Genomic DNA, 25,000 nt, shown 5'->3' with positions numbered 1-25,000 from the left:
AGACACAACCAAGCCCTCGTCAGTGGGCCAGGGTCAGGGTCAATGCTGAGGCAGGGAGGTGAAGCTATGCTGTATGTTGTGTGTGTAGCTGCAGGGGGGCCGGGGAGGAGGGTCGGGGGAGTAATGGAAGGCAGGTGAATTTCAAAGTGTTAACTGACTCAAGCTGGGACTTTCATTTGAAGAGTGGAGATAACAGGGTGTCATTCAGAAATAGAAGGAGGGAGTGGAGTGAAGCAACAGTAAAAGTCATGGCCTCTGGAATCAGACCCACTTGGCCAGTATTGGCTATGGAACCTCAGGGAGTTCCTTCACCTCCCTGGCCCAGTCCCCTCAGCTGTCAAGTGAGATGACAGCTGCAGCTACTGCATTGGTTGGAGAATGAAGGAAGCATCTGGTACAGTGCCTGGCCCCCAGTGAGAGCTCACACCCTGCCAGCCATCATGACAGAAGAAGGGCTCAGAAACAAGGGCAGGAATCGGAGCCCACACCTATACACAGAGCCACAGGGCCTGGAGGGATGGAATGAGAGACCTGGGAGCCCTGGGCCGCTGCTTGAGGCCCTGGTAATGCCTCAAATCCTCTGTTTCAGAAGCTGATCAATGTCCTGAGTCTACTATCCAGGAAAACCACACTGTGTCAACAAGTCTATTATTAAACTAGCACTAAATATGGCAGTGGGAAAAAAACAGATGCTGAGTTCCACAAGCACATCCAGCCCCAGGAGTGAAGGTGGTGGCCTGTGGTCCCACGTGAGCCTTCCTGCCTCCCACTCTTCCTGTTCCCCACCCTTGGCCATTGCAGGTCCTGAGCAAGGAAGGCATGGGGCCCCTCAGAATGTGGTGCCAGCCCATGTCCCACCTCCTGTGTCAGCCTCCGTGTGAAGAAGGGGTTAAGGTACTTAGCGTCCAGCCACACGAAGCCTTTGAGGTCCTGCCGCCTAATGTAGTGGGCCTCGTACTCCTCCTCGGTAAGCTCCGACAAGTGCTCCGACTCGATGGTATTGCCCTGGGCAGAAGGAGGGGTAACCAGATGGCTGTCAGCTGGCACCAGCAGGCTGGCCTCTTCCTGGAAGCCCCCATACAACCCAGGCCACCAGTGTCCCCACTCCTAATTCCACCTTACATCAGTGTAGGGTGACACAGGGAAGCCCATGGGGGGGACAGGAAGATTTGTAAGAACACGAGGGATGCCAGGGACCCCTCTAGGACAGCTAAACCAGAAGGTTTGGGACAGAACTGGGGCTTTGTTTTTAAGCTCTTCAGGTGATTCTAACATACAGCCAGGACTGGGAGCTGCTGTCCTGGACTGTACCAAAATATTTGGACCGGGAGGCTCCTTTTTTCTCTCATCTGTGGCCCCACTAGCTGTTGTTACACAGTAGGTGGTTTTTGCCAGTCAAGAGTATAGAAGAGGGATAGGACTCCACATGAAGTGTGAGGGCTCAGGCCACAGGATCACTGCCACTCTGCCAGGAGGATCAAAGGCAGACAGGACTGGAATGAAGGGGAAGGGTGTTTGCTACTGTGCTGAGGGAACCTCAGCGAAGCCACAGTGAAGCTGTTCTGCCGCAGCCAGCTGGACCCCCCAGCGTAGTGGTACTGGTACAGGTAAGGGGAAGGACAGAGGGAGGGAAGATCTGCTATGGAACCAGGTTCTCAAACTGGCCTGCATCACAATGACCTGGAGGGCTCTGAAGCTGCAAAAGTAGCTGGGTCTGCCAGACCCATGTGCAGATCTAGTTAAGTCTGGGGTGAGGCCCAGGAATTAGCATGTCCAACAAGTGAACAGGTTCTCTGAGATGCTGCTGGTCTGGGGGCATGTGGTGGTGAGGAGTGTAGTCTGAAGTCTGTATGAGGGCATCTGTGTGATGTGAAGTATCTCTGTGCCTCAACATTCTCATGTGCAAAATGGGCTAAATGAAAGCACCTGATTCCTGCAGGTTATCAGGGCAATCTGAACTAGTCTAAGGAAGATGGAGTGCCCTGACTTGGCCACAGAAAACATTCCAGAAACAGCTCTTTTTCCTCTGAGGAGACATCCTAGTTTGCCTAAAGCTGTGGTTCCCCAAGCGTGTTTGCAGGATCAGTATTGACATGATAGCAGCATCTGGCAACTTGTTAGAAATGTTAATTCTTCTGGGCCCCACCCACACCTACAGGACACTACTGGTGAGGCCCTCAGCCTGTGTGTGACAAGCCTTCCAAGGATTGTGGTACCCACTAAAAGGCTTAAGAACCTAATGCTAGGGCGGCACCTGTGGCTCAGTGAGTAGGGCGCCGGCCCCATATACTGAGGGTGGCGGGTTCAAACCCAGCCCCAGCCAAACTGCAACAAAAAATAGCAGGGCATTGTGGTGGTTACCTGTAGTCCCAGCTACTCGGGAGGCTGAGGCAAGAGAATCGCCTAAGCCCAGGAGTTGGAGGTTGCTGTGAGCTGTGATGTCACGGCACTCTACCAAGGGCGATAAAGTGAGACTCTGTCTCTAAAAAAAAAAAAAAAAAAAAAAAAACAACAACAAAAAATCCTAATGCTAGAGCTCTTGCTAAAAACAAACAAGAAAGCTGTTAGGTTAGGGGTGAAGGGAGAAGGGCCTCTAAGTGTGAGAAAAGTTGTGCCAAGCCCAGGCCTGAAGGCCATTTAGAACTTTCCTCCCAGCAGCACTGCCCTGGCTGGAGGCTGAGGTCTGCACAGCCTTGAACTTTCGGTATTGGTAGTGGGCAGCCACATGACTCAAGTCACTGATGGTCTTGACTAAGGGAACTAGAAAAAGATGCATTTCTTTTTTTTTTATTTGTTTTTGAGCCTGTTGCCCAGGCTAGAGTGCCATTGCCTCAGCCTAGCTCACAGAAACTTTAAACTCTTGAGTTCTAGCAATCCTTCTGCCTCAGACTCTTGGGTACCTGGGACTACAGGCACCTGCCACAATGCCCAGCTAATTTTTCTATTTAGAAGGGACAAGGGGGTGGCGCCTGTGGCTCAAAGGAGTAGGGCGCCGGCCCCATATGCCGGAGGTGGCAGGTTCAAACTCAGCCCTGGCCAAAAACTGGAAAAATAAATAAATAAATAAAAATAAATTAAAACGGACAAGGTCTCCCTTTGGTCAGGCTAGTCTTGAACTCCTGATCTAAAGCAATCCTTCCACCTCAGCCTCCCAGAGTGCTAGGAGTAAAGGCATGAGCCACTGAACCCAGCCTGAACAAAATGCATTTCCAGAAATGCTTGGGCATGGGGGTAAGAGCCCAGAGCAGCCTCTGCTTCTGTCAGGTAGCCTGGCCTAGCACAGGGACCTGTGGGGGCTGGAGGAGGCAGAGTGGGCCACGTCAGAGGCCCCAGTAGGAGATTTGGACCGGGGAATGTGCTGGGATTTTGACACCTTCCAATCCTGGCTCTGATTGGCTACTGGCAGGGCAGGGGTAGGAGAGTCTGATGTTGGCCCAGGCTCCTCCAGCGCCTCATGAAACTTTAGAGAGGAGAGTTAACGGTGCCAGCCCACAGCCTCTGTGGCTTCAGCAGGTCACAAGGCTGGCAGACACCCCTCCCCTGAGAGGCTGTGCTTTAGAACTCAAGTTCTGTCACCTCCTCAGTTCAGGCAGCTAGTGCGTGCATAGTGTGTGTGCATGTGGAGGTGCAGGGACCAGCCTCTGCCTCCCCACCGTGCGCCCAGCACTAACCATCTTCTCTGTCTTGCTGAGGTTGACGTCCTTCTTGTTCCTGCGGCGTGCCTTGGCGTCCTCTATGTCAACGAGGCGGATGAGGGGCATGGTGCTGCCGCCCAGGAGCAGGATGGTGAACAGCACGATGATGATGGTGGTGGTGCCGATGAGCTGCCGCTTCTCCATGGGCTCCAGGTCCAGGTGCAGGCTCAGGGCATAAGGGATGGCCCCTCGAAGGCCTGGGGACAGTGAAGGGAGTAAGAAGAGACAGGCAGGAGGCAGTGCCTTCATGGGCTGGGTCCTCCAGGGACACTGGGTGGGTACTCTGTGAGGCTCTGGGGGTGAGCAGATTGGCTGCAGGAGTGGGGAGCAGGTAGACTCTCTCATGGACAACTCCAAGCCCCGCTGAGCACATCAGAGGAGATGGCCCGTCCTGGCTGCAAAGCTGCAGGGGTGGGTGTGTTTGTGAGGGGGATTATCAAGCCTGACACTGTGTCTAAGGAATCACATGACAATTGCTGTGGGCCCAGTCCTCCCTGTGTGGGTGCTAGGCCCTGTGCTGAGGCCTCACCGCACCTTCACACGCAGGCCTATAAGGCAGCTGCTACCATCCTCTACAACACACAGCTGACACAGCCAACAGCACAGGGTGTGGTCTGCTCCCCACCCCCATATCTGAAGGTGCTACCCCTGTGCGGTCCCCTGGTGGCACTGACAGTGTTGTGGGCTGCTCTGGTGGTGCTGCGACGCTGCTGAGGCATGACTGAGGGGCACAGACCAAACTGGGAAATAGCCCTGTCCTCTGTCAGAAACATTCTGGTTTCCCTGGTGCCATATGAAGGGGACAAGCAGTCCTGGCCTTGGCCTTGGGAGCTCCCCAAGCAGCTTGGAGGAGAGTGAGCAAACAAGAACGTATGTGATGGGGGGCCGACGCCTGTAGCACAGTGGTTGCGGCACCGGCCACATACACCGAAGCTGGTGGGTTTGAACCCGGCCCGGGCCAGGTAAACAACAACTGCAATAAAAATATAGCTGGATGTTGTGGTGGGCACCTGTAGTCCCAGCTACTTGAGAGGCTGAGGCAAGAGAATCTTTTAAGCCCAAGAGTTTGAAGTTGCTGTGAGCTGTGATGCCACAGTACTCTACCAATGGCGACAAAATAAAACTGTTTCAAAAAAAAAAAAATTATGTGATGGTGCCATAGAGAAAAGGAAGGGGCCGGGCAGGGCAGATAGCAATAGGACCTGACCCTGACATTGAGGCTGCTGCAGCAGCAGGACCCAAGATGGAGACAGCAGGGAAAGTGAAGGGGATGGAATTCAGAGGGACATGGTGAGTGACAACTCAACATCTCCAAACCGCCCACAAGGGCTAGAGGATTAAGTGACTTGGCACATGTACTGTGCATAGGACACTGTGTGCCCGAGCGAACACTTTGTCAAGGTAGCCCTGCCTGTGATGTATTCCCATCAGTATCTGCTGGAGCAGAGGGTGAATCTCAGACGATGAACTTGTGATGTCTCCACCACATCCACACAGGAGTCTGTTGGGACTGAGGGAACTAAATGGAAGTCAAGGCCAGAGGACAGCTGAGTTCACTCAGTGAAGTGTGGAACATAAGTACAGAAAAGGGGTTGGGGCCAGGTCTGCAGGAAGCCACCATTTGAGGGGTCAGTAAAAGAGGAAGAGGAGGGAGAGTACGTGGGAGCCTGAGGAGACCCCAGAGCGAAAGAAGGGAAACAGGAGGTGTGGCCTGGAGGCCGGGGGAGGGGTGAAGGTCAGTGGTCTGAAAGTGGCTGTGGTGGAGAGAAGATGGCTGGGATCAGGGCAGACATATCCTTCAGGTCTGGCTGCACGTCTCTGGTGACCGTGGCAAGGCCAGTTCCAGCCTAGTGGGTGGGAGGTGAAGAAGAGAGAATGAGGGAGGACAGACCACTCAAAGAGGTCGGGCCATGACAGAAGGACGCGCAGAGCAGCTGGAGGGGATGTGGGGCTGGGATTTTGGTTGAAGCTTTACATGTTTTGCTGGGAAACAGAATTCCTAATCTCTGTTTTTTGGGTTTTTTTTGCAGTTTTGGCGAGGGCCGGGCTTGAACCCACCACCCCTAGTATATGGGTTAGTGCCCTATTCCTTCAGCCACAGGCACCGCCCCCTAATCTCTGTTTTTAATGATGATGGGAGGAGCTGGCAGTAGAGGCAAAGGTTGAGGACCCAAAGGACAGAATGGAAATCCACATGGGGCAGGCAATGGCCCTGACTCTTTACGTCCCCATAGACCCCATAAAAGCCTAGCGTTGTACCCTGTCTCTCAAATACCTCACATAACTTTACAAAATATCTGATACCTTTCTTAGATTTTCAAGACCTTGGATCAACTACTTTGTACAGTAGTTTGCCTCACTGGTAAAATGATTTAAAATAATGACTGTCTCTTATTCTGCATACACATTTTATTTATTTATTTTTTATTGTTGGGGATTCATTGAGGGTACAATAAGCCAGGTTACACTGATTGCAATTGTTAGGTAAGTCCCTCTTGCAATCATGTCTTGCCCCCATAAAGTCATACACATTTTAAATACATTTTCTTTCTTTCTTTTTTTTTTTTTTTTTTGGAGACAGAGTCTCACTTTGTTGCCCTGGGTAGAGTTATGTGGCATCACAGCTCATAGCAACCTCAAACTTTTTTTTTTGAGACAGAGCCTCAAGTTGTCACTCTGGGTAGAGTGCTGTGGCATCACAGCTCATAGCAACCTCCAACTCCTGGGCTCAAGCGATTCTCCTGCCTCCGCCTCCCAAGTAGCTGGTACTACAGGTGCCTGCCACAATGCCTGGCTATTTTTTGTTGCAGCCATCATCGGTGTTCAGCGGGCCCAGGCTGGATTCGAACCCGCCAGATCAGGTGTATGTGGCTGGCACCTTAACTGCTTGAGCCACAGGTACCAAGCCAGCAACCTCAAATTCTTGGGCTCAAGTGATTCTCTTGCCTCAGACTCCCAAGTAGCTGGGACTATATGCGCCTGCCACAACGCCTGCCTTTTTTTTGTTGTTGTTGCAGTTGTCATTGTTGTTTAGCTGGCCTGGGCCAGGTTCAAACCCGCCAGCCTGGGTGTATATGGCTGGTGTCTGACCCACTGAGCTATGGGCGTTGCCCAAACACATACATTTTTTTTTTTTTTGGTAGAGACAGAGTCTCACTTTATAGCCCTTGGTAGAGTGCCGTGGCATCACACAGCTCACAGCAACCTCCAGCTCCTGGGCTTAAGCGATTCTCTTGCCTCAGCCTCCCGAGTAGCTGGGACTACAGGCGCCCGCCACAGCACCCGGCTACAGACACATACATTTTTAAACATTGTCTTTTTTTTTTTTTTTTTTGAGACAGAGCCTCAAGCTGTTGCCCTGGGTAGAGTGCCATGGCATCACAGCTCACAGCAACTTCTAACTCCTGGGCTCAAGTGATTCTCCTACCTCCGCCTCCCAAGTAATTGGGACTATAGGCAACTGCCACAACGCCTGGCTATTTTTTGGTTGCAACCGTCATTGCTGTTTGGCGGGCCGGGCTGGATGCTAACCCGCCAGCTCAGGTGTATGTGGTTGGCGCCTTAGCTGCTTGAGCCACGGGCGCTGAGCCTTAAACATGGTTTTTTGAAAGAAGAGAAATCTGAGAGAGATTTACAAACATGCTTGCATAGAGAACATTGTAAAGCAAGTTGCTATATCCTAACCCACACAGAAAATATTTTAATTATATTTAAACAAGAAAGCCGAAAGAACTATATGTATTGCTCAAGAATAAATTTGAGCTAAAGATTTATGAAGTCATTTCCATCCTTGAAAAAGTGACTGAATAGTGGCTGAAACATTCAGATTAACCACAAGAACTTTGTGACTAAGGAGGAGAACATCCAGAACAAACATAGTGCAAAAATGTTTCAACTTTTACCCTTTTAGTTTTGAGCCCTCTCTTACTTCAGCCTAGAAAACACACAGAGCTAAACCACACACAGCTTGCCCTGGCTGACACTGTCCTGCCAAGGGAAGTGTGACCAGAAGGAAGGGTGAATCCACCCTACCTCCAGTGGTCACATGATCCTAAACACGTCCTTTGCCCCTTGAAACCTCAGCTTCACCCATGTCATGCCACTGTGTAGAGAGGCACCATCTTGATGACAGTGAGTGCCTGTTAAATGGTAGATTTTATTATTTTTGGTTCAGGAGGCAAATAAGTTTTCAAAGTTATTTGAAACAGATACCCACATGATCTCTCTGCCAGGTGTGCACCTTTACAAAAGGCATTTTCTCACCTGTCTATTCAAGATTTGACTTACCACTAAACCACATGATGAACATCATCTTCGGTGTAATTTTATGATCACGGAAGAAATTCAGGAGGTAAGAAAGCGGGAAAATGTTTACCGCTCTGCCAAATAGTACAAGCACCTGTTAACAGCAACAAACTACATCTTAGGTGGAAACGTCTGTTCTTCAAATTGCAGCTTGTCGAAGCTAATGCAGACCCAGTGACACATCCATTGTAAATGTGGCATTACCCTCAGTCATAAGAAATGAGTGCCTCAGTGCTTGGCAGAGACGTGGTATCTGTGGAAAAGAGAGGACTAAGGGGGTATCAGCAAGGGCTTTGGTAATGACAGAACAAAACTGAATGCCAAAAGGCCATGCAGAAGCATCCAGAGATTAATTTAAGGGCAATCTGACTCTGGAGATGCCCCACCGTGGGACAGGTCTGTGCTAATCATTCCCACCAGGCTAGCTCTGGAGGGACAGGCAAGGTGTTTCTGCCTCTCCTGTGGCTGCCCCGCTCCTCAGGAAAAGGATGGCAGGCTACATAGGGCCTCGCTGAACCAGGAACTCGGGGGTCGATAGGAGGCCGGCCCAGCCAGCTGTCATCATGGCTTTTGGTTCCTAACCATCCCAAGGCATGAGTGTCAGTCTGAACAAAATTTACCTTTAGATAACCTTTAAATCTTATCTGAGTGGATTCTTAGAAGTATCTATTACTTTCATTTTCTTTGTCTTGGTTCTGATCATAACTAACTTGAAAAGGGTGATGTCCACATGTACAACACATTCTTTAGGTTTACATTTATTCTTTTAACGGGAGTGGAGTGCTTTGGGTAGTATCTCCGGATGTTCAAGTTAGCAATTATTGCCCCAATCATCAAACGTTTCTATGCCAGACAATATGTTAAGCATTTTACAGGCACTATCTTCTAAATTTAAATCCTTGCAAAAATCTTAAGTAGGTATCACTATCTCCATTTTACAGACAAAGAAACTGAGGCACAGAAAGGTTAAGTAACTGGTCCAAGTTGACCAGGCAGGAAGTGGTGGATCCATGTCTCCAGACCCCAAAGTCCATGTTCTTGATCACTAATCCAAGTCTACAGGGTGGGAACTGTAATCCATCTGAGTAGCACAGGCTACCTCCACCAGTTGTAGGTCCGGCTTTTGTGCTCAGAGGAAACTAAGTTTTCAGCTCAGGGCATCTTCTTATTTCCCTCCCAACCCCCAGCTCAGACAGTCACCTCCTGTTTCACCCACTGAAAACTAATCTTCCATTCCTACACTTGAGTGTCAGGCTCGACCAAATGTGGCCCCTTTTCCCCAGTGACTACACTAAACACTGTTATACTTTCTCTAAAAGACATTTGCTGCTGTTCTCTTTCTTGTCCTGAAACCTGAGTTTGGTGGACAGATAACAGTGACAAACTGCAACGAACTCTTGCTGACTGAGAGTTGGAAACACTCAGATTATAAGAATACTTTTTCCCTTAGAGTTCCTTATCTTTTCTGTGTCTTAGTTTCCCCAGATGCCAAACAGGTAGGCATTACCAGTTTGCACACTATAGGTGACAGTGCTAAAATAAAAGTTTGCCTTCCCTTATTAAGAGACAGGATTTCACTAAGTTGCCCAGGCTGGTCTTGAATTCCTGGCCTCCAGCAATCCTCCTGCCTCAGCCTCCTGTGTAGCTGAGGACTACAGGTACGAGCAATTGCTGCCAGCAAAAGTTTGCCTTTTGATAGTTAGGTTTTGTTATGTAAAAGATAACTGAAAATGAATTATGATAATTCAACAACAATAAGGTGTACTTCTTTCTTAAGTGTGTTATATTAACAGAAGATCTAAAATAACATCAAAGAAATGATATCAGGGATCAGAGTACGAATCAGCAGCAAGACCTACGGGAGATGAGCTCACGCTGAAGGATAAAGACCAGAGGAAGAACAGAGAATGGACGTGGGAACATCTGGTGAAATGCCTCAGTATTAGAAGCCGCGAATGTCACTCTGATCAGATGACTGAGGGAGCTGGACCTTTCTTTTATTATTTTATTTTATTTTTTGGAGACAGAGCCTCAAGCTGTTGCTCTGGGTAGAGTGCCGTGGCATCACAGTTCACAGCAACCTCCAACTCCCAGGCTCAAGCGGTTCTCCTGCCTCCGCCTCCCAAGTAGCTGGGACTACAGGTGCCCACCATAACACCTGGCTATTTTTTGGTTGCAGCCGTCATTGTGGTTTGGTGGGCCCGGGCTGGATTTGAACCCACCACCTCAGGTGTATGTGGCTGGCGCCTTAGCCACTTGAGCCACAGGCGCTGAGCCTGGACCTTTCTTTTAAATGCTAAATATTTATTTTCTTCCATTCCATTTCCCAAAAGGATTTGATTCTGCTGTAAATGATTAAACTTCTCTTTTACTGTTTTAGAGGTATATTTTTAATTTGTCTCTTACTGCCACTCCCAGTCCAATTATAACACTCTTTCCTAAATCTTTTTTTAAGAAGAAGCGACCAGACCCAGAGCACATGGCCAGCGCACTAACCACTGAGCTATGGGTGTCCCCCTGCCGCCTTTTTTAAGAGAAAGTTTAGAGCATTTCCAAAAAGAGTTGGAAGTGGTACCTCTCGTGAAGCAGCAGAGGTGTGAGAAACCTAGAGACAGGGTCATGCTGTTGCCCAGGTTGGAGTGCAGTGACTATTCACAGGCACACTCATGGCTCATTACAGCCTTAAATTCCTGTACTCAAGCCTCAGCCTCCAAGTAGCTGGGACCGCAGGCATACACCACCATGCCTGGCCAGTTTCCCAAAACATCCTGATCATAAGCATTACTTGGAATAATTCCTCTGGCTGACTCTCTAGAGAAGGTTAAGAGCCTGGTAATCTTTTTTTTTTTTTTCTTTGAGACAAAGTGTCACTCTGTAGCCCTTGGTAGAGTGCCTTGGTATCATAGCTCACAGCAACCTCACACCCTCAGGCTTAAGCAATCCTCTTGTCTCAGCCTTCCAAGTAACCGGGACTATAGCCACCTACTACAACATCTGGCTACTTTTTCTATAGAGATAGGGGTCTTGTTCTGGCTCAGGCTGGTCTCACACTCCTGAGCTTAAGCAATCTACCTGGCTTGGCCTCTCAGAGTGCTAGGATTACAGGTGTGAGCCACCTCATGTGGCCAAAGCCTGGTACTCTTTACTTTAATTGTGTGTTCAAGGTCATGCTTATAAACAGACAAATCTGAAAAAAATGCATTAAAAAGTACATTATAAATTATCCAAAGAAAGTAGAAAAAAAAGAAATTATCCCCAGTTCTTATAACCACTGTGAATATCTGGCTGTATTTTCTTTACATATTTTTCTTTCTCTATACATAATTTTTTATATAATTATGATCAATTACATATTCAATTTAAAAACCTGCTTTTACCATCTAATAATAAAAAAAAGAAACACAAATGACCATATAACTTGTACTTTATAAAGGAGACTATAATATTCAAGGCCATTAAAAATTTTTAAACAAGCAAAAGTCCTTTGCCAGGAATATTCACTCACTTAATTCCACACTTTCCCCCTTTTTGTATGTTTGTGATTTTTTTTTTTTTTTTAGACAGAGTCTCACTATGTCACCCTGGGTAGAATGCCATGGTGTCCAGATCACAGCAACCTCAAACTCTTGGGCTTAAGCGATTCTCTTGCCTCAGCCTCCAGAGTAGCTGGGACTACAGGTGCCCCCACCACAATACCTGGCTATTTTTTGGCTGTAGCTTCAAATCCGCCAGCCCTGGCATACGTGGCCAGCGCCCTAGCCGCTGAGCTACAGGCGCCAAGCTGGTTTGCGATTTTTCAACAAAAGAAACTTTAAACAGAAGAATGTCTATGTAGCTGTTCACTTTGAACCGTTAACAGTTACATAAAGGAATCCAGAACATATAGTTATTGATCTACAAACAAGTAATTAAATAAAAAAAAAAAACAAGGAAAATACTTACTATGCACCAGATGACAAAGGAAATTTCAAACTTGTGAGGGAAACTAAAAATGGACAGGCCAAGAAATGCAAACACACATGTTTCTGAAACAAACCAAAGAATGAGTTATTTAGCCCCAACTATTGTCTTCCAATATAGTATTAAAATGTTAAGCAACCAAATATTAAGTCAGAATCCATATAATACTTTCCTTATTTTCTGGAAAATCCTGCTACCAATATCTTGGTCAAACTTGTACTTAGATTCTCTCTCATTCTTTTCTATCACACAAGCAACATGCCCCTGCTGTTTAGAAGTCTCCTAATGTAATGAGTTAACTGTTAACCACTATCCCACATGAAGAAAATGATAAAAATATAAATGTGTCCATTTGCTGAACACTATCATTAGCAAGGATCCCAACAGCGGCAAAGGGCAAAAATTCAGAACAAATGACTGTAGATACCACATGACAGCCGTGAAAGTGAAAGGGCCCTTTGTTAACCTTCTTGCCAAAACAGATTAAGGCCAATGATCGACTTAACAGATTTAATGCTACCACAAGGTTTAAAACATGGCTTACATCCAGCAGGATTTGCAGAATGAGATACATTTCCAATTCTGCTTTATTCTGCAAATCAAGAAAAGCCCAACTTTTATTCTCTGTTGTATAAACATGTTCATTTTAAAGAAAAGCACTTATTTCTAACACCAAGTTCCCTGCTTAGCCTGTAATGTCCTACAGAATAGCCTAATAGCTGGAGAGACAAAGACTATATTTAAAATAGTTGAACATCACAAAACAGTGAAGCTGTTCTGAAACATTTCAGCGATGTTTTTTCTTCAAATGTGTATCCGCTTAAAACAAGTCCACATGTTAGACAGTATACTCACCCTTCTCCTCCTCAAAATTTTTTCTTACCTATTCAATATTTTGTGATCTTTCCAATCAGCACATTTATAACACATTCAGATCTACTTTATGTTTTTCCCTGGCAGCATAAATTCTAGTAAATGGATATATCATGGTTAATTTAGTCAATCCTCTACTGACAGATATTTAGACTGTTTGTATTTCTGATAGTTACAATAAACACTCTAATACATAAGCTAAATTCCAGATGGTTGAATCATTGGGCCAAAGAACTTGTGCCTTTTAAATTTGGAGAGATGCTGCAAATGACTCTCTAAAAAAGACAGCAGCAAAGTACATGCCCATCCGCAGTGCCTGTTTTCCACACACTCAAGCCAGAAGTCGGTATTATCAAACTTAAAATTTGTCTATCTAATGGGTAAAAAATAAAATTTGATGGGTGTTTGCTTTATATTCCTTTTTTTTTTTTTTTTTTGTAGAGACAGAGCCTCACTATACCGCCCTCGGGTAGAGTGCCGTGGCGTCACACAGCTCACAGCAACCTCTAACTCTTGGGCTCACGCGATTCTCTTGCCTCAGCCTCCCGAGCAGCTGGGACTACAGGCGCCCGCCACAACGCCCGGCTATTTTTTTGCTGCAGTTTGGCCGGGGCCGGGTTTGAACCCGCCACCCTCGGTATATGGGGCCAGCACCCTACTCACTGAGCCACAGGCGCCGCCGTGCTTTATATTCCTTTAAATGGGAGGGTCAGGGTCAGAATCTATAGCCCTGGATTTCAGAGAAAGTTGCTATGGAAAAATTACCCACTGGCCCAGGAATAAAGAAACCTGCCTTCCAGACCTGCTTGTTGGCCATGAGACCACAAGCATGTCACCTGACCACTCCTCATGGGAGTCTCCTTCTTCATGTGTCTCTGCATGGCCTGCCCTTGCCTCCAAGTGTGGAACAGCATGAAACCAGCATTTCAAAATGACAAGCCCGGCTTCTTTTCCGACGAAAACACCAAATGGCGGATGATGCCGGTGCAGCAGGAGGGCCTGGAGGCCCCGGGGGCCCTGGAATGGGAGGCCGTGGTGGTTTCCATGGAGGCTTTGGCAGCGGCATCCAGAGCTAGGGTCACGGCCAGGGCTGGGGCCGAGGCCGCGGAGTTCACGGAGGCAAGGCCAAGGACAAAGAGTGGATGCCCATCACCAAGCTGGGCTGCCTGGTCAAGGACATGAATCAAATTCCTAGAGGAGATCTATCTTTTCTCTCTGCCCATTAAGGAATCTGAGATCCTTGATTTTTTTCTTGGGGGCATCTCTCAAGGATGAAGTTTTGAAGATTATGCCAGTGCAAAAACAGACCCATGCTGGCCAGCAGACCAGGTTCAAGGCATTTGTTGCCACTGGGGACTACAATGGCCACGTTGGTCTAGGTGTTAAGTGTTCCAAGGAAGTAGCCACTGCCATCCAAGGTGCCATCATCCTGGCCAAGCTCTCTATTGTCCCAGTGCGGAGAGGCTACTGGGGCAATAAGATCGGCAAGCCTCACACTGTTCCTTGCAAGGTGACAGGCCGCTGTGGCTCTGTGCTGGTGCGTCTCATCCCTGCTCCTTCAGGAACTGGCATTGTCTCAGCGCCTGTGCCTAAGAAGCTGCTAATGATGGCTGGGATTGATGACTGCTACACCTCAGCCAGGGGCTGCACTGCCACCCTGGGCACCTTTGCCAAGGCCACTTTTGATGCCATTTCCAAGACCTATAGCTATCTCACTCCTGATCTCTGGAAAGAGATAGTGTTCACCAAGTCTCCTTAAGTCTCTAAGAGTTCACTGACCATCTTGTCAAGACCCACACCAGAGTCTCTGTGCAGAGGACCCAGGCTCCAGCTGTGGCTACAACATAGGGGTTTTTTTTTTTTTTTTTTTAGAGACAGAGTCTCACTTTATGGCCCTCGGTAGAGTGCCGTGGCCTCACACAGCTCACAGCAACCTCCAACTCCTGGGCTTAGGCGATTCTCTTGCCTCAGCCTCCCAAGTAGCTGGGACTACAGGCGCCCGCCACATCGCCTGGCTATTTTTTGGTTGCAGTTCAGCCAGGGCCGGGTTTGAACCCGCCACCCTTGGTATATGGGGCCGGCGCCTTACCGACTGAGCCACAGGCGCCGCCCAACATAGGGGTTTTATACAATAATAATAAAGCGAATTGAGTCTATAAAAAAAAAAAAAAAAATGACAAGCCCGGCTGGCTGCTGTGGCTCACACCTGTAATCCTAGTGCTTTGGAATCGCGCGAGCCCAGGAGTTTGAGACTAACCTGGGCAACACAGTGAGACATAATTTCTACAAAAAAATTAAAAAAAAAAAAAAATTAGCATCTATCCTGGAAGGTGATGCCAAGCACCTGATTGTGTGCTGCTAGCCAGGAGCGTCATCTGAGAAGTCTGGATGAGCTGGCCTTGTGAAAGGATCAAGATGCCTTTGGCTAGAGATTTACTACATCCATCCTTGGAAGAGGAAAAGATAAAACATAAAAAGAAATGGCTAGTTCAAAGTCCAAACTCTTATTTTATGGATGTAAAATGTCCAGGTTACTATAAGACCACAGGTGTCAGCCACGCTTAGACAGTGGTTCTTTTTGTGGGTTGTTCAGCAGTGGGCCAGCCTATATGAGAAAAGGTCACAGACCGCATTCATTTAGAAGAAAGCAACACTAAGGATCTCCACAACTTCCTGAATTTGTTTTATCTCACAGAAAGCCTCAATAAGGTTAGTAATTTTAATAATCTGCTAAGAAAATTATATTTGATTTTGTAAAGTATGTAACAGTGATCTCCTATTTTGATGTCAGTTTTTCAATAAAGTTTTAATTATGGGCAAAACAAAAAAAATAATCCCAGGGTGTGTGCATCTGTACTCCCTGCTACTCAGAAGGCTAAGCAAGAGGATCACTTGAGCCCAGGAGTTTGAGGTTGCAGTGAGCTATGATGAAACCACTGCCCTCCAGCTTAGGCAACAGAGAAAGACCTTGTCCCAATTTTTTAAGAAAGCAAAAAACAGACTCAGTACCCATAGCACAGTGGTTATGGCACCGGCCACATACATTAAGGCCGGCAGGTTCGAATCCAGCCTGGGCCAGTTAAACAATGATAACTGCAACAAAAAAATAGCTGGGCGTTGTGGCAGGAGCCTGCAGTCCTAGCTACTTGGGAGACTGAGGGCAAGAGAATCGCTTAAACCCACAGTTAGAGGTTGCTGTGAGGTGTGATGCCCCGACACTCTACGGAGGGTGACACAGTGAGACTCCCGTCTCCAAAAAAAAAAAAAAAGAATGCAAACAGCAAACAAAATGACAAGCCTCCCACCCCCAAACCACTAGTGGGGAGGCTGGTGACACCTAAGGCTCAGCCTCTTGGGAGTTGCTTAAAGGGACAGAGTAAGAATGTTCCTTTATTCCCAGGTAAAATGTAAGGTAGGGAGGACACATAGTATGTCTGAACCTGGGATGAACAAGAGCTTAATCGAAACTGCTTAAAAGGGCCAGGCACGGTTGGTATCTCACACCTGTAATCCTAGCACTCTGGGAGGCTGGAGGCAAGTGGAGTGCCTAAGCTCACAGGTTCGAGACCAACCTGAGCCAGAGTGAGAAACCCTCTCTAAAAATAGCCAGGCATTGTGGCGGGCACCTGTAGTTCCAGCTATTCGGGAGGCTGAACCAAAAAGAATCGCCTGAGCCCAAGAGTTTGAGGTTTCTGTGAGCTATGATGCCACAGCACTCTACCGGGGATGACAAAGTGAAAGTCTGTCTCTAAAAAAAAGAAAGAAAGAAAGAAAAGAAACTGCTTAGAAGAAAGCAAGCTGGGAATGGTGCTCATGCTTGCATTCCAACTACTCAGTAGGCTGAGGTGGGAGGATCCCATGAGCCCATGAGTTGGAGACCATCCTGGGCAACAAAGTGATACCCTGTCTCTAAAGAAAAAAGAAAAAGGCATCATGGTCTATCCCAGCTCAACAAATGACATCTTCCATCCCAGCTACTTGGGAGGCTGAGGCAAGAGAATCGCTTAAGCCCGAGAATTTGAGGTTGCTGTGAGCTGTGACGCCAAGGCACTCTACCGAGGGTGACATAGTGAGACTCTGTCTCAAAACACACACACGCGCACACACACACAAAATGACATCTCCACTGCAGAATCTCCCCAACTTATGCTCTTGTGAACACAGGGCTCTAAGGACAAGTTTGGGAAAGGCTATAACTATATTCTCCACTTAGATATTTATAATGCACACTAGCTGAAAAGTCTTCCAGTTCAAAACTTCCAGTTAAAAAACTTGTTATATGTTATTTAAGCCAGGATTTCCTAAACTCTTTTTTTTATTATGGAGCCTTTTTCATCTGTCATTAGCATTTCCCAGGGCTACATTTTTAGTAATGTCACTTTATTAAAAGTACATATCTTAAATATTCATAATTAGTAGTTCTCATAATTTTAGGTCTTAGGATTGTAGGCATCAAATGTTCCATTCATTAGGTGTTTGGTTTACTTTCTAAAATTTCAAAGCCAGAGGAACAAATAAAAGAAACAGGAGCACAGTATCTGGCTCTGAGAACTATTGCCCTGCTGCCAGGGAAAATTTCAACTGCCTCCTAAAATGTGGAAACGGAGAAGGATTAGCTTTGGGTAGGCTGCACACAGCTGCAGAGGCGGAACTCACCGCATAAGAAGGCCACGGTCCGAAGAGTTTGCTGCATGAGGATCTGGGTGACCGGGGAGAGGTTGTGGTGGGTGTAGTGTGACATCACGATGCCTGAGAACAAGATGGCCATGATGCCTAGAGAGGGAGGAAGGGTCAAAGTGCATAGACATCAACAGAGAAGCACCTCCACGTGAAACCCAAATCAGATCTCACACTTCCTATGAGTCCCTGGAGCCTAGAGCATTAGAAGCTTTAAGAAAAAGGAAAAGGAAATAATACCTGAAGATTCCCAGAGGCTTCAGGGAAATGCCAACCCCTTCTCTAGCAGATTCATTATTAACTGAGTGACTTTGGGCTAAGTGACTTCCGCTGCCAGAGTCTGAGTTTTCTCTTCTGTTCTAATAGTACCCACTCACAGAACCGTTAGGAGGGTGATGAAAACAAGCCGTGTAAAGTGCCTATCATAGCACCAGGGCTTAAATGGTGTGAGCATCATTGTCTAGGGACAGAGCTGCACGCATATCTGCAGATGCAGAACCTGCTGATATGGAGGGCTGATTACACTGCATCATTTCTTTTTTTTTTTTTTTTTATAGAGACAGAATCTCACTTTTTTTTTTTTTGAGACAGAGCCTCAAGCTGTCACCCTGGGTAGAGTGCCATGGCATCACAGCTCACAGCAACCTCCAACTCTTGGGCCCAAGAGATTCTCCTGCCTCCACCTCCCAAGTAGCTGGGACTATAGGCGCCCGCCACAATGCCCGGCTATTTTTTGGTTGCAGCCGTCATTGTTGTTTGGTGGGCCTGGGCTGGATTTGAACCGGCCAGCTCAGGTGTATGAGGCTGGCACCTTAGCCGCTTGAGCCACAGGCGCTGAGCCCAGAGTCTCACTTTGTTGCACTCGGTATAGTGCAGTGGTGTCACAGCTCACAGCAGCCTCCAACTCCTGGGCTTAGGTGATTCTCTTATCTCAGCCTCCCAAGTAGCTGGGACTAGAGGTGCCTGCCACAACACCCAGCTATTTTTGTTGCAGTTTGGCCGGGGCCAGGTTTGAACCTGCCACCCTCAGTATATGGGGTTGGCACCCTACCCACTGAGCCACAGGTGCTGCCTGCACCATTTCATATGAAGGACTTGAGCCCCCATGGATGAGGCACCTATGTAGGGTTCTACAGCTGATCCTCTGTGGATGCTAAGAGACGACTATATAAGGGGGCAGGTGAGCCTCTGGTGGGGAAGGTGCAGAAAGGGAGCCTAAGGATCTGGGAGTGAAGAATGGGTGGATTCTGATCAACTTTTAAAATACTTTTCCTTAATGTTGAACTTTCCCATAATTTTCATGTATTACTGTTATACTACAAAGAAATTATTTAAAAAGGCAATGTGTCTTTTCAGCCCTCCATGAGAGACTAAAACTTTCTTTGCTTACTCAGGATCTCAGTCTCAACATCTGTCCTCTGTCCCTAAGTCACATTATACAGGTTTCTTCTCAGTAAATCCCTGTCTAGCTAGGTAAGTCTCTCTTTCATGTAAGGAAGTTGGTATTTTTAAAAAGTCATCAAATAAGCAGCCAAAATATACTAATTGTAAGCCAAACTTTATAAACAAAATTTTAACTCACTTCTGCCATTTTGTAGAAATAGGACTTAATTGGCCAACTTTCCATTTACAAAAGCTGAAAATCATGGCATTACACTACAGACATTTCAACTGCTGAGCTTACTGTATACACAATACCCTACACAGGGTTGTCCAACCTTTTGTTAGAAGAATAAGAGTTGCCTTGGGCCACACATTAACATACAAACACTAATGAAAGCTGATTAGCACAAAAAAGGTCTGTGTATACTTTCTGACACCACAGATGAGCAAAAAAAAAAAAAAGTCCTCATAAAATCAGCATGTGACCAGCGGTGGGCAGGTTGGACACCCTAACTTAAAGGCAAAAGTGCAGACAGAGCTAGTCTCCTCATCCAGAGGCAGGTGGCCTGTTTCCAGCCTGCATTGCCCTGTCTGGCCCCATCAGTGCATGGAGCAAGGTCCCTAAGGAAACAAAACCCCTATAAACAGAAAACACTGCCACTCTGAAGAAAAGACCAGAAAAACATTCTCTTGGTTTAATCAGAAATTCCAGATGGATAAAATACATCTTTGCCAATAGGTACTCAGTGATAATCTCAAAGGGGGTAGAGGAACAATTTAGAAAAACAGAAATAAAAATAGCTACACTGGAGCCAAATGACTCACAGGCAATGTTTACGTAAGTGCCAACATTCAATAAAGATAAGGGAGGGGGGTGGCGCCTGTGGCTCAAAGGAGTGGGGCGCCGGCCCCATATGCCAGAGGTGACAGGTTCAAACCCAGCCCCAGCCAAAAACTGCAAAAAAAAAAAAGTATATGTATATATATAAATATATATATATTAACAAAGTCACATTTAAAAAAAAAAAAGATAAGGGAGGGAACTATGGTAGATACCTGGATAAAATTATCCTGGTAAACTGGTTTGGGATTAAAAACAAACAAAACCAAGTCTGGTTGGTTGCCTATCTTAATCCCAGGAACTCAATGGGGCTAAGCTGGGAGGATTGCTTGAGCCCAGGAATCTGAGTCTAACCTGGGCAAAACAGCGAACCTCATCTCCAAGAAAAATAAAACAAAAAAAACACCCCACTGCCCCAGGTTTACACAGTTCTCCAATGAGGCCAGAGTCCTTTCTGCTTCCTCCTTGGTAAGATCTGCTCAGAAAGTAGCCATGTGTGACTCCAAATAGTAAGCTATGGGAAAGAGAATTCTGTTCATCCAAATCATTAAAAACCACTGAAGAGGCTGGGTGCGGTGGCTCATGCTTGTAGCCCCAGCACTCTGGAGGCTGAGGCAGGTGGATCGCCTGAGCAAGACTGAGACCCCATCTCTACTAAAAATAGAAAGACTAACTGGGCGTTGTGGCAGGTACGCGTAGCCCCAGCTACTGGTGAGGCTGAGGCAAAAGAATAGCTTGAGCTCGAGTTTCAGGTTACTGTGAGCTATGATGCCAGGGCACTCTACCCATGAAGATTTCCACTTTGCCCATGGAGGAAGAGTTGCTACGCAAATCACTGCCCTGATATAAATAACTAGAAAATCTGATAACAGATAAAACAAAACTGTTTTCTGACATTGGATAAAAGGCAGCATAGGTCTATGATTCTAGCCAGACGGGAAACAAACATGGTAGCCACTTTTCACCAACTGGTCTGTCTCACTGAGATGAGGCAACTACACAAAAAAAGAGCTCAGGTGATCCACAATAAAGTCCCTGCAAATGTTTGACTGACACAGACTGTCTACACATGTATGGAATAAAATCCAAGAGACAGAGGAAAGAACCACTAAAAAAAGCCGAACAATTCCCAAAGCTGACACAGTTTGGAATAGTTTGCGTTCCCATCAGCCAGAATGGAATGACCTCATAGTACGTAAAGTGTGAGGTAGAGGCCTCAGCAGGGCATTGCCTAAATTAGGGCACTGCTCCTCTGGACCTGCTCTGAATTTAACTATAACTAAGCCTCAAAAAAGGTCTGAACTGATTCTCAGAGACTGAGATGCATGATGGAAGGAAAGTCCAAAACTCTATAAAGGAATACAATAAAATCTTGTGTTCAACAACTAAAGTTCACAATGACTGGCGTCCAATAAAAAATTAATAGCAAAGAGCAGGAAAATGTGATCCATGGGCAGAAAAAAAGTTGATAAATCAGACCTGGAATTGACAGAGATGAAGGAATTAGCTAAGAAGAACATGAAAATAGCTATTATAAATATGTTTCATATGCTCAAGAATATAGAGAAAAACAGGAACATAATGAAGAGAGAGAGAAGATATAAAAATAACCCAAAGGGAACTTTAGATGAATTATACAAGTATCTAAAATGAGAAGTAAAACGGATGGGATTAACAGGAGATTCCACAGCAGAATAAAAGATCAGTGGCCTTGAAGACACAGCAGTAGAAACTGACCAAAATAAAACATACGGGAGGAAAAAAAAGACTGAAAAAGGGGGCAAAGCATATTGTGGGCCAATAGCACACTGTCATAATTGGATTAACTAGAGTGTCTCTGGGAATGGGAGAGGAGACAGAAAAAATTGCTTAAAGAAAGAGGTAAGAATTTACTGAAATTCGACAAAAAGTATAAACTCACATAAACGCAAGAAGAACCCCAAGTAGAATATGAAGAGAACCACACCAAGGTCCTTTGAATCCAACTGCTACCCACCTATCAGGATGTCTAAACTTTTTTTTTTCCTTTTTTGAGACAAAGTCTCACTTTGTACTGTACCCCTTGGTAAAGTGCTATGGCATCATAGCTCACAGCAACCTCCAACTCTTAAGTTCAAGCGATTCTCTTGCCTCAGATTCCCAAATAGCTGGGACTATGGGGGGCCGCCACAATGCCCAGCTATTTTTAGAGACAGGGTCTCTCTCTGGTTTAGGCTGGTCTCTGAACCTATGAGCTCAGGCAATCCACCCACCTTAGCCTCCCAGTGTGCTAGGATTACAGGCATGAGCCACTGCAGCCAGCCTGAGTGTATTGTATTTGTGAAAACATTTGGAATAGGGGCATTTATTGTATGTAAATTATACCGCAACAAAGTTAATAAAAAAAGAAAAACCATTCTGTGGGCAGAGATCAAAATATCCTCCACAATGTGCCTCGTTTCCAGAACAAGTCTCTGAAGACCCTTCACTCAAAGGATGGGGTCAACTGCAGGGGGCAGAGCCCTTCTCACGCAGCTGCACCCCTCATACAGGTACAGGGGTGAGTCATGCTCCCTGGTATGTGACCTCCATTTCTTTCTTTCTTTTTTTTTTTTGAGACAGAGCCTCAAGCTGTCGCCCTGGGTAGAGTGCTGTCGCATCACAGCTCACAGCAACCTCCAACTCCTGGGCTCAAGTGATTCTCCTGCCTCTGCCTCCCAAGTAGCTAGGATTATAGGTGCCTGCCACAAAGCCTGGCTATTTTTTGGTTGTAGTTGTCATTGTTGTTTGGCGGGCCTGGGCTGGATTCAAACCCGCCAGCTCAGATGTATGTGGCTGGCACCTTAGCCGCTTGAGCCACAGGCGCCGAGCTATGACCTCCATTTCTAAGTCAGCATCTTTACATTTAACAAACTAGGGACGTAGCCTCAATTTGGAGGCAGAAAAACCAACTAAGTAAGCCTCACAAATAGCACCTACTGATTGATTTCAAGGAAGTGAGCGCTCTAAGAACTGCTACTCTAGGGCAGTGCCTGTGGCTCAAAGGGTAGGGCGCCAGCCCCATATGCCGGAGGTTGTGGGGTCAAACCCAGCCCTGGCCAAAAAAAAAAAAAACAAACAAAACAAAACTGCTACTCTGTGACTGGCCATTCCCCTTCCAGTGAGTGGTGAGCCCATCTTCCAGACCCTGTCTGCCACTGGGACCTGCATGCCCTCCTCCACTGGGGAACAGGGAGGAGGCTCTGAGGCTCAATGGGCTGGGTTTGAATCTCACTGCAGCCACTTAACTATCTGTGCAGCCTTAAGCTAATGACTTAACCTCTTAGTACCTACCCCACAGGAGTGGTGGGAGCATGAACACTCTGAACATAGGTAAAGTGTACTCAGTAAAACCCTGCTCCTACATCACGCCACGGCTACACTATGCTCGTCCTTCTGTGTAGAACTTAGTACATGGTTTTATGATCATCTGTTTTGGAGGGAGGTGCATTAGAGGAGGGGGTTTTAAGCATCATTTCTTGAGTCAAAGATAACTCGTTTTAATGGCTATTTCATCAATTCAGCTATGACCTTGGGCAATTTATTTAATCTCTCTCAACCTCTATTTTCTTATCAGTAAAACAGGAACCTCCCTCCCACTGGCTACATATTTATGAGGGAGCTTCATAAGAATGATGGGAAATAAATGAGAGGAAGTGAGTAAAGAGAAAACATGACCATGACACCAATGAGACTAGCTTCTGGATCCAGGTAGGCCTAAATCCAGATTTATCTCTAGGGAGTCAATAAATCCCCGTTATAGCTTAAGCTTTTCTGGGTTGGTGACTGTCTCTTATGACTGAAAGTGATGTAACTAACAAAAACTTTTACCAGGTAGGACGATGTGCCATCATTACAGCATTTCCACTCCTTTGTCACTTACCCGAGAGTGAGATTCCTTCTGCAAGTCCGTAAGGCAGATAAGCAAAAATGATCATCATGCCAAACTCCAGGGAGGGCGTTTTCCTCAGGTCAATATGCTTTAACACGTAAATGACAGCATCAAGGAAAAAGAGTTAGGGAATAGTTGAAGTCACAAAACTGCGGCCTGCTAGGCATGGTGGCATGCACCTGTCATCCAAGCTATTCGGGAGGCTGAGGCAGGAGGATCGCTTAAGCCCAGGAGTTCCAAGGCCAGCCTGGGCAATGTGGCAAGACTGCATTTTAAAAAACAATAATAACAACAAAAACTGCTGCCTTCCATATATATAAACAACAGATAACAAAAAATTTTGGAATATCCCAAGATCAAAACTGGAAAGCTGTCATGATAGAACTTTGTCTTTGTAGGGAGACTGCTGTTAAAAGAAAAAGAATCTGACAAAAGACTAAGAAACATAAATTCCAGAGACAAATGGTGGGAGAAAATTAAAATCAACCTAAGTCAGTGGCTTAGAGGGCTGGGAATGTGCCAGGGACGTGGGACAAAAGTGGGGTTGCAGACAGACCCAGGACAGCCCACACTGCCAGGTCTCTCCTAAGACTGTCACCCTCTGACCTCCTCTGTCAACATCAGATGAGATCACTAAAGGGTTCCCACCTTGCTTTCCAGAACTCTGTGGTTCAATGCCCTATTGAAGAATAGTCTTTCCTATTCGTGGAGATATCTAGACTCATGCCCTTGTGAAAGAAGAGAGTCCTCTATGTATTCAAATATTGAGCTCTTAGTACCCATTTACTCCATTTCATTAGAATAGATGCTTTTTTTTTTTAAAGAAAAAAATAAATATGATAGCTGAGTGTGGTAGCTCGAGCATGTAGTCCCAGCTACTTTGGAGTCTGAGGCAGGAGGCCTGCTTGAGACAGAGGGCTCAAGACCAGCCTAGGTGACATAGTGAGACCCTGTCTCTAAAATATATATTAAAAAAAATTATCCAGGTGTGGTGGCACACACCTATAGTCCTAACTACTTGGAAGGCTGGAGTTAGAGACCACACTGGGTAACAAAAGAGGACCCCATCTCTCTTTTTTTTTTGAGACAGAGTCTCACTACGTCACCCTCAGTAGAGTGCCATGCGTCACAGCTCACAGCAACCTCAAACTCTTGGGCTTAAGTGATTCTCTTGCCTCAGCCTCCTGAGTAGCTGGGACTAGAGGTGTCGCCACAATGCCTGGCTATTTTTTGATTGCAGTTGTCATTGTTGTTTAATAGGCCGGGCCAGTGCCCTACCCACTGAGCTACAGGCACTGAGCCAGGACTCCATCTCTTGAAGAAAAAAAGAAAAAAGGATAAATATGGAGGAAATCA

General features: G+C 46.4%; 1 protein-coding gene and 1 pseudogene across 3 annotated transcripts in view; one reads left to right on the top strand and one right to left on the bottom strand.

The window, feature by feature from the left end:
• The window catches only part of SLC9A8 (solute carrier family 9 member A8), an 80,165-nt gene that overhangs the window by 5,287 nt on the left and 49,878 nt on the right, over positions 1-25,000 (bottom strand). For all 3 annotated transcript variants that reach the window (XM_053574282.1, XM_053574283.1, XM_053574284.1), the window contains 6 exons: positions 23,636-23,741; positions 17,490-17,606; positions 11,943-12,025; positions 7,983-8,094; positions 3,672-3,892; positions 859-1,005 (listed from right to left, as the gene is read on the bottom strand). In XM_053574282.1, the coding sequence (XP_053430257.1) occupies positions 859-1,005; positions 3,672-3,892; positions 7,983-8,094; positions 11,943-12,025; positions 17,490-17,606; positions 23,636-23,741 (786 nt within the window). The remainder of the gene's footprint in view (positions 1-858; positions 1,006-3,671; positions 3,893-7,982; positions 8,095-11,942; positions 12,026-17,489; positions 17,607-23,635; positions 23,742-25,000) is intronic.
• LOC128573832 (40S ribosomal protein S2-like) lies at positions 13,594-14,684 on the top strand (annotated as a pseudogene).

This window comes from Nycticebus coucang, chromosome 21 (genome assembly GCF_027406575.1).
Source record: "Nycticebus coucang isolate mNycCou1 chromosome 21, mNycCou1.pri, whole genome shotgun sequence".
Classification (NCBI taxonomy): Eukaryota; Metazoa; Chordata; class Mammalia; order Primates; family Lorisidae; genus Nycticebus; species Nycticebus coucang.
The sequence above is the reverse complement of the archived record's forward strand: the minus strand, read 5'-3'. Positions and strand labels throughout refer to the sequence as shown.